At 33.3% G+C, this 14,639-nt stretch overlaps 1 protein-coding gene across 4 annotated transcripts in view; it reads left to right on the top strand.

The window, feature by feature from the left end:
- C10H3orf67 (chromosome 10 C3orf67 homolog) overlaps nt 1–14,639 on the top strand; it is a 65,761-nt gene that overhangs the window by 13,125 nt on the left and 37,997 nt on the right. For all 4 annotated transcript variants that reach the window (XM_032194380.1, XM_032194381.1, XM_032194382.1 and 1 more), the window contains 5 exons: nt 4,516–4,630; nt 7,406–7,562; nt 10,227–10,391; nt 12,889–13,025; nt 13,715–13,895. In XM_032194380.1, coding sequence (XP_032050271.1) covers nt 4,516–4,630; nt 7,406–7,562; nt 10,227–10,391; nt 12,889–13,025; nt 13,715–13,895 — 755 coding nt within the window. The remainder of the gene's footprint in view (nt 1–4,515; nt 4,631–7,405; nt 7,563–10,226; nt 10,392–12,888; nt 13,026–13,714; nt 13,896–14,639) is intronic.

Below are 14,639 nucleotides of genomic sequence, written 5' to 3'. Positions count from 1 at the left end.
CAGGCACATACCACCATGCCATTAAAAAGAATTTACTAAATACTTGAAAATGAGAGAAAGAGACACATGAATGAGCAGGTATCAAAACCAAGATGTTAAAATATTTATAGAAGATTCCAGAACATGTAAGAAAATATCAGTGACCATTTCCACAGTGTTTTTTTGCAGGGGGAGGTTGGGGAAGTTTGTGAAGTTCTATGTGTAATGAAGCTTTTACAACAAATTATTCTTGATCATTGAAAATATCAGATCATTCCGTTGGAGAATTGATTGCAAGTATGTCAATATCTTGCAGAGAGAGCTCAGGAATCACCATTTCTTCATAATTGCTAGCATTTGGAAAGCTTTTATATTCTAGCTGTCAGATTTCATGATTCTCTTTCTGAACCAGCCACCTGTGGTACTGCCTTTTTATGGATACTGTTTAAGGGGACTTGTGTGGGTTTTTGTTGTTGTTTTGGTTTGTTGTTGTTGTTTTCTTTTTTTTTTCCTTGTCTCCAGAAAAAGGTTATCAACATAGAAAATTCCAGTATATAAAAAGAAAGATGGTTCTTTGCATCTTGTTCCCTAGGCCTATGTGACATATAAATCTTCTGTCTTCTGTTTTGTAGAGATTTGATTGATTATCACATAACTAAGTCTGTTTTAATGAGGGCAGAATACAGTGCTCTGGATTTCAGAAGATCAGACAGGCAGTTCAATAAGATAATATCTCCTACAAGACCAATTTACAAGTAGCGAGTAAAATAAAACATGAATGAAATACAGACCATTCCTAAAAAAAAGCAAATTTAAGAATCTGTGACCATGGCGAATCACTTAACCATTATTATTCCTCTGTTTTTCTGTCTTTAAAGTGGCGCTGATGATGGTACTATCCAACATTTGTGAATCATGTAGCATTTATGGAGAAAAAGGCCCTATGATAACTAAGACCTAATATGCTAACATACTAGTAGTTAAACTTTACCAGAGGGTTCTGCCTGGATTTCAACCAGGATATATAGAAATTTCCATGAATAATAAATTGCATGACAGTTGCTCTTTGCATAGCAACATTAATGAAATATCTGCTTTCATGTTTGGTAAACTTCCAGGTTAAGTCATTTATAAGGAGAAAAACACTTTCATTTTAAGAACAAGTGAGCCTAATAAATGAAGCATCCCTTCAACAGTCCAATGTCATTTTTTTAAGTTCATTTTAAGCCTTGAATTGAACATTAACAAATGGTTATAAATTATTATACATACAGCATAGCAAAGTGAATAGGTAATCTGAGAAGATGAGTTTATCTATACTCTTGGGTAGTTGCTACTATTTACTTGCAATCTCACTATAGTTACCATTGTGAGGAGAATAGTCAATCAAAGTAGACTATATAAAATAAAATTGAAAATTGAATTGGAAGGTAATTTTACTTTCAAATGTTTTGCAAATGTAGATGTTAAGTGTGAAATGAATGCAGTTAATGGCCATAGCTGGGAGAGTTATGCACCTGCTGATCACAGGAATATTATTATAAATGAGGTTGATTTTCCTGTTGACTACCTCATTTTTCTCAACATGGTCTCATTACTTTTCTATCACATGTCTGACCCTTAGATATAAATACTCAAACACAGATGTAATAAAAATACATTAACTCTTAATATAGATTTTTTTAAATACATCTTTGAAAATCAAGAAATGTAGTACAGATGTTTCTTCTTTTTAGGTTTAACATAGGTGATGCTGTTTGATAAGAGAAAAAAGGTTGAGTTTCAATACAAGTACTCTTGAATCATTTTACAAGTGAGAGTTCTAAAGTTCTAACTCCCATTGTCTGAATTATTTCAGATAAGTGTTTCATCAGACATTTGTTTCATTTTATTTCCCAAGGAGCAATGTAACTGAGTCAAAGTTTCACCAATTCCTGAATAATTCTGTTTCTTCTACAAAAACATAAATTATTTTATAGAATTTTAAGACCATCTTCTTTCTCCAATTTTGCCCCTTCTTCAAATGTTTACCTCATTTCTACTGTAGAATATAAATATTTTTATTGTTCTAAATTTATCTGCTGAAATAAGTTTTAAACTTCTTTAGGTGTGATTATAACTATATATCTAGGGTTTGCTTCTTCTTTATAGCATACATGCCATCACAAAAAAGCATTTTATTTTAGACATATATTTCTGATATAAATGTGTATATTTTTATCTAAATGACTGTTTTGTATTGCAGTTCAGAATGCAAATGAGCTTTACATTTAGTAATGTTCTTTTTATTACAGTGAATATTTTTCAGAAGAGAGAAAGATAAAAATATTCATACAAAAATAAACTATGTCATTTCAACATATTTGTTGAACTAATGTTATAAAGTGAAATTAAGATTTTATAGCCAGTTATTTGGAGATATGCATGGCTTAAGTTCAGGGTCCTACTGTTTTGTCATGTCATTATTTAAAGCAACATTCTCCATTGAGAATAACACTGAGTTTCATCAGGAATAGTATTTTTATTTGTTTTTCAGCACACAGTTTACTGCAACTACCAGGTTCCTCAGCTATACACATAACCAGGGCACATAGGGCAGTTTCAAACAACCACTACTTCAGTTCTTTAAAATTCTTTGGTGCCTTAGTTTCATAGCACTTCTGAACAGCAGGATTTAGAGCAGAGTAGAGAATTTCTGAAAAAATGCAGCCATGGGTTTTTCATCAATGGGTATATGAGAATTTCATATATCATATGAAATATGATGGATGGAACTGAGCCTGGACCTGGAGCACAGGTTTAGCTATGTGGCCAACTTGCTCATGATATTAAGTGAATTATTTCACATTTTACCCCAATTTCTTCAAAAGCAAAATCAAGCCCAGAATGCTATCATTGTAAGACGCTTTAAGGTCCTATGGTGAAAGCACTTTTCAGGGGGTTGATGGTATTATTCATCCACTCATAAATATATGTGCAGCTGATACTGAATTCTACTCTCAATAGCAGTGCTGAGGATGCAATGCTTTACCCTGGCACAGAAGTGAAATTCCTGCCTTGAGGTGCATGCAATTTATTTGAGGAACTACTAGTCTCTCTAAAGAAACTGCTAGTAGGCTCTTCCACTCCATTTTGATTTACCCACTGATGTTATGAGGACGGATAGATTAAAGATCAGGCGGCAAAGTTCAGCAAGGGAGAGCAAAGAAGCAGCAAGACCTGTAAGGCCTGTGAACTTTTTTTGCTTTGCCTGATGCTCATAACAATTTGGGGAAACAACCTGTTTTTATCAGCCGTACTAGTAGAGCCCTTTAATATTCACATACTTTCAGTGATTTTTGAACTGAATGCTGTCGTGGGTTGAAATATTGAATTCACAAAAATAGATGAAATGTGTAACTTGCTCCAGAGTTAATGCCTTTCTAAGTTGACCCAAGGAATCCCAAGAACGTTTCAGGATGTTTATCAGCAAATTTTGGGTGACAGCATTTCATTAGTTCAGCTACAGGTAGTCCTTGCTAATTAAAAAGTGTTTTAATTTAAAAAATGTGTAGCCTACAAGGCAGTCTCACAATTTTAAAGTAGAACTCAGCATTTGAATCATAATTATTTATGAGTAATTACTTTTTATAAGAAATGAAAACTGACAGAAAGTTGTTTATTGTAATTATTTGTCCTCTTGTCAGAGGGACTGCTAATTATAGAGAAATACCCATCTGTTAAAAATGGGCTTGTTCAAAAATAATAGGTAAATTAATCATCATTTCCCCACAGAGATTGCAACTTTTAAAGTCTGTTCTCCAGTTTCACAGGGTGGTATTGCTGGGCAATATCAACATTTTGCTGCTCACAAAACTTGAAGAAAGCAGAGCATAAGCAGTCTCTTTATCAGTTTAAAGCAAACCTAATCTTTGTGATCACGGCTGTGGTCTAAATCTATTAGAAATGTTCGAATTCAGTGTCCTTGGTGTCACTGTGAGATGACCTGAATAGTGAGCAATAAACTTCTGTATTATGTTTCCCATTTGAAGGTATGTGCTCAGAAAGTGAAACGATCAGACAATGTCTTATTTTTAAGCCAACAAAGAGTCTATATAAAATGACAGAGGCATTTTTAGGAAAAGAAAGCAAATAATGTTTTTCTAGTTAGCAGGTGACAGTGTGTCCCAAGATAACACAAGCTTAAGGGGCAGAAACAAGTGTGATTATTAAAGGCTACTGGGTTCGCACTTCAAACAAATTGAATTCTTTCATAGTCTGAAGGGCTATGGAAATCTAGGAAAGAGTGTAGACTGTTGAAATAAAATTAGCATGTAAAGTGATTTGATATATGCAGGAATATAGCCACCAAGGTTGAATTTGAGAAGGAAATCTCATTACTCATCTTGTAAAAGAAGTAATTCTTAAATTCTCTATTGCTATCACTGACATAAAGGTTCTGCATATGAATACCAGGGTTTTTTTGTGATTGCCAAAGATACTAGATTATTGAATTGACAAAGATCAATTCTGTTCTCTCCTGCTTTTGTTTTGCAGGATAACTGATTTAGGAAATATTAAAAGAAGATTGTATTTATCAACGGTCCACAAGGAGTTGTCTGTAACCCCTCTGCATGCAAAAATTCCTCTACACGTGATCAAGCGCAAAATAGTAGGTACTTCAGGAACATTCCTTGAACTGTGGTTGGGCAGACTTTTTTAGCAGAAGGATTTCATTTAATTCTACAGCTCTGCTGAAATTACTGTTTGTTTTAGAATGCAGTTCCTGTTAATTCACAGTAAGTCTATGCCCCATCTACTGGATGGTATCAGAACCACTTCATACTTCTACTCTTCCACCCTTCTACCAGGAAGAGTTCGTTCTCATTTTCCAAGATTAATACTGATTGTGATGTGTTTATCTGTCACTTTAACTGTCTATTCAGCCTGTGTACAAGTTCTCTGTGTCTCTAATTCTTCTCTTTAGTGTTCCTGTTCACATGTACCTTCTCCTGTGGTGACCTTTTACATTTGCTGGAGCTGCAGCTTTCAACTGTAGCTGATGGCTACTTTCATGTACTTCAGGATTCTCCAGATTCCAGAATATATAAAACACTGTATATTTCAAACTGAAGAAGATAAAGCAATGGCCGTCACCTTCTCCCCTATGTTCTTCTATCCCATACCCAGCCCCAGCATATGATAATACCTGTCAAGACGGAAAACTTGAGAGGTTACCATATAACCTTCTAAAGACTCAAATCTCAAATACTGCTTTAGAAAATACTTTGAAGATGTGAATAGTTAGATTTCAACTAGATAACAATTACTGCATTAAAGGGTTGTGGATTTGAGGCTAGACATGGGAGATAATATTTTACAGAAGCCTCTGAAGTTATGACTTATTTTAAGGTAGTTTAGCTGAAGGCTGCCATGGTAATTTTAGATTTCAGGAGTTTTCTACTTTCTGGAAAGATCTGATTTAAAAAAAAAAAAAAAAAATTAATATGCATCAGACCATACCCATGAAGTTGCCATTATTTCAGCATCCACTGAAATAAAATTATTTTTCTTCAGTATGATTTCAGTTAGTTGCTCTTGGTCTCAGGCTAGCAGAAATGTTTCAAGATTAAAGTATGCATTAATGTATATTAAATTAAATTCAATCAGAATATGAACTTCAGTTATGTATTTTAATTTAAATAATCAAAGATTCATCAGAGACCTAAATGCTCTGTTCAATTATAATGACAAAATATTTTAATAAACTTAACCCTTTACCCTTAAAATGCCCTAACTCTTAAAGAGTAGGTTTGTATTTCTTGGAGTATATGGATACAAAAGAATCTTTCTTTTTTAAGTGGTTATCTCTCTTTTTAGTTTGCAGCTTTTACTTAAAGAAAGGGGTATATTACTTTCAGTGACTAAGTAGGTCTTTTACAAGGCTATTATAGTTTAACTTATTTTATACCTTAGCTGATTAGCTATTCATTCTTTATTATAAAAATATTTATAAATCTGTATTATAAATCTTTATCTGTATGTCGTGGTTTAACCCGACCGGCAGCTAAACACCACGCAGCCGTTCGCTCACCCTCCCCCCTCCCTCTCTGGGACGGGGGAGAGAAATGGAAAGTGAAGCCCGTGAGTTGAGATAAAGACAGTTTAATAAGACAGGAAAAAAAAATAACAAAAATAATAATAACAATAATAATAATGATGATACAATGGTGACAATACGAAAGTAATAATAGTATGTACAAACAAGTGATGCACAATGCAATTGCTCACCACCCGCTGACCGATGCCCAGCCTAACCCCGAGCAGTCCGGCCCCCTCCCCCCGGCTAGCCACCCCTATATATTGTTTAGCATGACGTCAGATGGTATGGAATACCCCTTTGGCTAGTTTGGGTCACCTGTCCTGGGTCTGTCCCCTCCCAGCTCTTACTGCACCCCCCAGCCTGCCCGTTGGCAGGACAGAGCAAAGGCTGAGATGTCCTTGGCTTAGTATAAGCACTGCTCTGCAACAATTAAAGCATCGGGGTGTTATCAGCACTCTTCTCATTCTAAGCCAAAACACAGCATTCCACCAGCTACTAGGAAGAAAATTAATTCTGTGCTAACTGAAACCAGGACACTGTATTATAAAAATAATTATAAAAAAGCAATATGCAATGTTCAAATGGAAAAAAAAAAAAAAAGAGAGAGAATTTTAAGAACTACTGGAATAGTGCAGAAGAGTGTAAGACGCTGATGTTAGTGTTCTAACAGTGTTTCCTCAAACAAACAGAACAATTATCTGATGCGAATTAAAATACATATTTAAGTGAGATTGTCAGCAACCGAGTTAGTTGTCATTATTTAATTTGTTTTCCTGAAATGTCTTAAAGGAGTGGGTAACATTTATTATAAATGAGAAGTAATTTTAAGATCTTATAGTACACTGGGGTCTTGTCCATACTGGAAATTTGCCTGAGTGTATAATGGACACAAGCTTGGGAGAGGTCATTTCTTACAAATCCCCCCCAAAAAAATAAAAAAAAATCTCCACGTACAAGTATAACCTTTGGAGCATTTAAGCACTTAAGAGCATAAGTAACTTACAAAGTAATGTTGACTATTTTTTTCCAGAATACCTTCAATAAATACATTTTCTTACAAGTTGCTTACTTTGAAATAGCTGCAAAACATATTATGGATATGCTAGGGAACTGAGTTCACTTGGACTGGCAGTCAGTAGGTCATATGTAGTGATTTGTTCATATAAAAAATAGTCATAAAAGCAAATACAGAAATACCTTTTTTAATATCAAAATATTATGCATTATGGATCACAGCCTGTGAAATCTAATACTCTGCAGAGGCTTCATTTATTGATAACTATACACTCTTCTGCAATGATTAGTGTTTGGGTTTTATTAAAGAATATCGTTTTCTTTTTCTAGTGGTGCAATATGTGTATTGACTTGGTAGCATTCACCAGTGAAATATTCAGAGGAGCTGTCTTCCAGTCTTTGGATGGAATTATTATTTCAGCTAACTGTAAGCTGAGAAAGATCTTCACTTTAAAATCCAAGCCTCAAGATACAGCCGAGGAAGATGGTGTGTTATAATTACTTTGTAGACTTAATCATAACTGTTCATATTATAAAATCAAAAGCTTCTTGGTCATCAGAATTGCAGTTTGAAAGATTACACGATATTGTGAAAATTAAAGTGACAGTGCAGCATATTAAATCTGTTGGATTTCAGGTGACAAATGTGTACTCATCTGCTTAAGCATTGAATACATTAAAAGTATTTTATTGAAGAAATTCTGGTAAGTTTTATCAAGTAGACAACTTGTTTTAATTATGGTTTCTTACACTGACAGAAGGCTTTGGCCAAGAAGAGGGTATCTGAAAAGAGAGAGCATTTGACTGGTACTTATTTTCTTTGTTTTGGAGTTTAGGAGCAGATGGAGGATTTCTTTTTAAATAATTCTAAACAAAACTTTAACAAAACAATATTGTATGAAGCTATCATAAATACCTCTCTGTGATCTCTAGTCCGTTTATCCTATGGTGTCCTTTTTTATGGGGAAAGTAATTTTGGTGGTGGATTGAAAAATTAGAGATTATAATAGAGCAGGATATTGGTCAAAGCCTACCCATCACCAAACCAGGATCAAAATCCTGAATCATTATTTTCTAAGGGAGAGAACTTCATTCCTCACTGGTATTTACAGTAATAGAGGAGGAACTGAAAAAGCACAACTGACACTTTCTTATTTAGAAGAAGCCTAGATCAAATTCAGCTTCAATATCATTCAGATTTTCATTTTTTGGCTTTCAGAGGACACACCAGAAAGAAAGGGTTCTGTTTTCTGAAGGAGGGATGTTTAGCAGATGGGTAGCAGTATTGTAAGTGTAACAAAATTTATCTTCCATTTGGAAAACCTAAACCAATATGGGAGAGCAATCATTGTGATTCTTCTGGTGAGCTTGGAAAAAAAATATTAATTCACTAAGTGACTACAGAGAGAATCCAGTAAATTCTCAATGGAATGTGCAGTTAGAGACATCACTGGCTTTAATTTAATTCAATTCCATCAATGCATTATTTTCTGTCTTCCATTCTAAACAGTTTTTTGAAATGCACATAAATGGTCTAAATGAGTTCCAAAATTCAAAAATGTGGTTAACATAATGAGTAGACAGATTTAATGAACTGTAGGCATGGTAAAAAACTGCACTTTTAATTACTGGATTATCAATTCTATGATTATTACACAGCTGGTGGGCATTAGTATTTTCTGTATGATTATGAATTTCCTTATCTAGGCAAGTTTTAAAATTAGGTTACAGCTCAAGGTTTTGGCTGCATTAAAATAGCTGTATACTTCATACCCAATTACAGAAAAACAATAGACATTTTTTGTTATTAATTAATTTTCAGTTAACGATCATGATTTGATAAACCTTTTTTCCTCTCAGATGACTGGGACTTGATCAGTTCAGCTCCATTTAGTGCAGTGACATCGTAACTTTTAATGAGGGTCAAGTTCTTTGCTTAAACCTCCTCAGTGGTGGGAGTAGTGATTTCAAAGTGTAACGTGTTATTCTTCTGTAGTAGCTTATATACACTGTGTTTTGTATTCTTAAAATGATTGCAAATGGAAAGGAAAAACCACGTATACTAGGAAATTATTTCTAAATGAGATCATTGAGATGGAACAAGAAAGAAAATATCACCTTTGCCCTGTGATATTGAGGTGCATACACCTGCTATATACATAGATTCCAGTTTCCATATAATCCTAAAGTTACATTATGTGTTGTTTTTTCTAACAAAGTATTGTCTTAGTGTGGTAAATAAATAGTATACAGGCTTGGTGAAAAACAAGTAGCTAGCATTTATCTTGTTTAAATAAATGTGTCCACTGCTGAAATATGGCATGAGACAACTGAATTTTTGTTAGGTTCCTAATTCTTGATCCATTATTCATGTTTAGCTTTGGGTTTATATATTCCTCTTCTTATCCGAGGAAAATAGACTAACATTCATTAGCTCACTGTAGTCTAGTTTTCTAAAAATTGGTAAGAATTTACCTCAGGACTTCAGGAAGGGTTCTGACTCTGGAATCATTTCTTCATAGAAAATAACTTCCATAAACTCAGTTTATATTGGTTATCAAAGGGAAAGCAGAGTCAATCAGATCATGTTCTACTAGTGCCTGCTGTCAGGAGAACAAATAGGTCAACAGCTTTTTGGTTTAGTGTAAAAGAAGTGTAATGGTATCCAAAGTTTGGAATTAAAACTTGTCAAAATCTTTATTTGCATATATGGCACTTTGCTATTTACCACTTCCATCCCACTGATACCAGTGCCATTTTCAGATGATCACTTTGTCTTGAAATCAGTATAGCAGTATTAGAATTAAAGTGTAATTGTAATCAAATATTAGCAAAATGTATTTTATCCTTATGTTTCACTTGTTCACTTGCCAAATCAAACAATTGGTTTTACTTTGACTATTCCATACATTAATATGGAATTTTTTAGTTTAAATTCATTCAGAATTTTTGGCCTAAAAACAAACAAACAAAAAATCTTAAAAAATAACATGTATTGTCTCAAAATTAACAATTATAGTAAAGTTTTCAAATTACTGTCATCTACTAAATTGTTATGATATTTGTAATCTAATAAACTAATAGTGTAAATCCAATTTAATTTCATTGAGTGATCTGTGGATGAAGTAAAGCCCATGTTTTTTGATTCTAGGTATGTGCTTTGTTCCATTTACACCATATGAGACCATAAATGTTATTCCTCGAACCTGCCAGCTAAATACAGATGTGCCGCAAGTTACACAATTGCTGAACTTGACTAAAATTCACAAGCCAGAAATAAAATGCAAGAGTTATCCAGTAACAATGCAAGAAACAGGTATTCTAATGTACTAAAATGCTGTGAATATGATCAAATACAAATAACATACAAATAACTGTTGGTTTTTTTGCAAAAGTGCATGTTAAAATTTTCCAGTTCTTAAAATACATCACAACCCTTGTACAACTGTAATAGCATGAGCACACAGACACATGTTTATTCTATAGTTTCAGAGATGTGTGTGCAACCTGAACAGTTCTTACTCAAGCGTGGGATTTATAATAACAATAATTATGAGGTATGTCTTTCAAATGTACATTAAAGTGAGGCTGTTCAGTTTTTACACTTCTTTGAAAAGTACGTTTATACGTGTTTGTTTACAGTAACAAAACTCATATAAGAATATGACCAAGAATATTCTCCGCTATTCTGAAATGAATAGGAAGGGTTTTAGATTTTTGCCTCGAATAAGACCATTGATGTATTTACTTATTTAAATTAGATTCAGCTTTTTTTTATATGCAAGTACCATTATTGTGATACTAAAGGGCAAATAATATTTTAAAGTGTTATTGCCCTACAAGTAGTCATGCCAAAATTGTGTTGTGAAGTTCAATTACAAGTTTGCTTTTTAAATAGCAAAAGAAACTGGAATTCAGCCACTTGGTGACAGCACTCAAAAATCATACATTTTTGGTTAGGTTGTCAAAACAAGAGGGACTGTAAAACTTAAATAAGTACAATAGTGTGAGTGATATATTTAAACAAAAAAAAATGTTTGTTTGAAACAAGTCTCCTAGTTAAACCTCAAGTTTTGTCATCCAGACTACGAAGATACATATAGCTTATATAGAAATATGGTAACGTAATTAACCATAACATCCCTGGCCTGCATGAAAATGAAATGTTTTCAGCTTAAAGTTTAATCTTTATTTTTAATCTCATGTTATGTACATAGCATATGTTCTACCAGACATGCATTTCAAAGTTCCGAAGTCAGGCCTCCTTGATAATGGAAGCTTTGGTATGTTTAAATACATTTCAATTGGAAAATGTTCTTTTTAGCCACTAAACTTCTCATTTATTTGATAATCAAAAGCCCAAATTATTTTTAGTCTCATCCACTTTTAATTACACATATTATTTCATTATGCCATCAACACACTGTTATGTGTTGATGTAGGTAATTAATTGCAGTCAATTAATGTGTTCATAAACAGAGATTTTCATGCAAATCAGCTTTTATAATTGGAGCTAACAACATCCCAAGGTAGTCAGCAAATTAAAGAAATTGATGTTGGGTCATCTAATCTTGTGAAATGGCAGCTGTTAGGAGGAAACAAATGTCACATCAGGAACAAAGGAAAAAGCTAATGGAAGAAAGTGCCTTCTTTTGTGCTTATTAGTACAGTAAATTACAATGTTTGGTTGCTAATGCATGATCTTTTTTTCATTTCATTGATGACAATGGAAATAAAGCTTATCTTAAATGAAGACTAAACAATTCTATGAAAAATGCTTAAGACAATGTACAAAATGTTGTTTCTACTTTTTTTCTATCCAATTCTCAAAAGTGATAGCAATTTAACACTCAAGTTATAGCAAGAAAAAAAAAATGCATACGCTATAAATTTTAATTATAAATTAATGTGAAGGTACCCTTATTTTTTATTAGCTCTGATAAAGAGAATTCACTGACAATCATGAAGAATCAAGAAGAAAAGGAAAAAAAAAAAAGATTATTACATGCAGTTCTGGCACCCTGGTGATAAAATTATCTTCATACATAACTATTTTACTGTCCATACCTTTTAAATTTTACTCTAAACATTCACCTGCATTTCATGACTACCTTTTGTTTTTGTGGCAGACCATTTGGCATTTTCGGTGTTTGAAAATAATTACAAAAGTATATTTAGAAGTATATCTAGATTTTAAACAGTAAAAAATGCAATGAAAGTGCTAGAACATTTTAACAGGACTAGTGCACCTTTTCAGTATTAGGATTCGGCCCTGGTAATGCAATAGATTCATTAATTTCAAAAACAAAACTCCATGGAAATACTTCTTGTGTACTAGGTGAGCTGTGTGTGATACATTGAGAGTATTGCCTCCGTTCTATTTCTTATTTATTATTTTTTTGTTTAGTTATTTATTAATTAGAGCTGTTTTTTCTTCCTCTCACAAGTAAGGTTTTCATTGAAGTTCTGCAGAAATCATGCCAAAAAAAAAAAAAAAAAAAAAAAAAGGTTTATTAATAGCCCCTTTTTAAATAAATCTTTAAAGCAAGGAGATTAGAAATATGTCTATATAATAGACCAACATTTTCTTGCCTGTATATTGACACACTTTTATAAAATGTGTGTTTGCTTTGAGTAAAAAGATAGTGAACTTTGACTACATATTTCTAGGGATTGTGCTATAAAGGAACATAATTTTTGTGTATGTGTAGTGTTCATAATTCTTTCATTTCAGTCGATTTTTAAAGGTATTAATATTTATTCTTTATAAGTACTGTAATATATTTTTGAAACTACTATTTTTCTTTACTTAGGACGCTTGATTAATAGGGGAAAAAGCAATATACGCAGCAATAAAACTCAAGACGTATCACATATTGCATTTGGATCAAAGATCCTTGGACCACCTCCATCTTCAAACAGAAGAGTCAGTACAAGGGTATCTGGAGAGGTAAGAAGGCTTAAATTACAATGAAACCACTGCCTTTTCTATAAAGGAAGAGATTGGCAAACAAACAGGAGAGTCATACTAAAAGTTTATTTCAGAACTGGTAAGAAGCTGCATCTAGAGTACTGTGTTCAGTTGTGAGCCTTGAATACAAGAGAGGCACTGTAACATCCAGTGGAGGGCAAAAAAAAATGCTTAAGTGGCTACAGCACGTGGCATGGGAAGAGAAGCTGAAGGAGCTGGGTTTGTGCAGCCTGCAGAAGAGCAAGCTAAGGGAGAGTCTAGTTTTCACTAGTTGTTCTCAACCAATTCAACTGAAATTCTAAGGTGGAAAGCAAAATTCCTTTCTCCAAAGAAGAAAGGGCTTCTTCCGAGGTCTAGAACATCCAGAAGTCTCACTGTCTTTTTATCCAGATAGTAAATTTAGATTTTTTTTTCCTTACTTTGCTTTGCTTTGTTTTCCTTTCATTCAGTGGAAAAAAAAATCTGCCTGTTAGTAGACTGTAAAGATTGAAGATACCACACAAAACTGTACCTACTATAAAGTTTCCTTAAAATATGATGATTTTTTTTTTTTTTTTAAAAGGAACATTTATTCCAAAATAAACTTAGTTCAAAATCTGTGTTTAGCTTTGAGTAGTTTGAAAGAGTTGTATCTTTATCTTTCATTAAGAAAAGTATTATCTTTCAAGGTAACAAAGACTGTGGGTAGCAAAAGTACTAGATCATGCCAACTTCAAAGTTCAGGAAAAGGAACTGAATCCCTACAAGACACCGAGAGATTGGAGCTGTCGTTCTCACCATGCAATGATTCTTTAGATCAAGGAGGCAAGAGAAATACTCACCGAACAGCTAAAGATGTACATCAGAATGGTAAGAGTGTAAAGTGAAGCATATATAGAGTTCACAAACTGCCAAAATTATTGCACAATTCTGAATTTGAATGTAAAATGTAATTCTCAGTTTTTCTCATCCTTTATCTACCTTGTTATTTACTGAAGACATTTATGTTAAATAACGGCTTGTTCTCCTGCATGAGCATGAAAAAAATGCTCATTCTCTCTGTATTTAAGTATTTTAAGTATTTGAGCCAGGGACCACCACCTGCTTGCAGTAGCTACAGGGTATAAACATATTCCTCTTACCCTCATGATATGTATATATTTTGTTTTGATTACTTTGTAGGTTTTGCAAGCCTTTTTTTTTTTTTTTTTAAATAATTTCTATAGTATGTCTACCTTGTGTACATAGTCAGTGTTAAATTTTGACTTTCTTGTATCTGTCATTATTCCTGCTGCCCCACAAGATTCCCATTCTTTCTGGAAGATGTTTGTATACTAGAACAATTCTTTGTATGCTGTTCTTCCATGCCTCTTGTGAGAAAAACATACAGTATGAGTGTTCACAGGTATTTAATGTGTCTGGATTACATTTCAAACTCTGCAATTCAGACTCAGAAGATGTCTGAGAATGCTGAGAATGGAAGAGCAGATTTTCAGCTCCCCTTACCACAAGATCTATCACCAGACAAGAACAATCATGGAAGATTATGTATAAAAAATGCAGCCCAAAACACATGGGAAATAACCAGTGGTGTGGTGCTAATTTTATGTTATT

This window comes from Aythya fuligula, chromosome 10 (genome assembly GCF_009819795.1).
Source record: "Aythya fuligula isolate bAytFul2 chromosome 10, bAytFul2.pri, whole genome shotgun sequence".
NCBI lineage: Eukaryota > Metazoa > Chordata > Aves > Anseriformes > Anatidae > Aythya > Aythya fuligula.
Note: the sequence above shows the minus strand (reverse complement) of the source record. Positions and strands in the feature narration are given on the sequence as shown.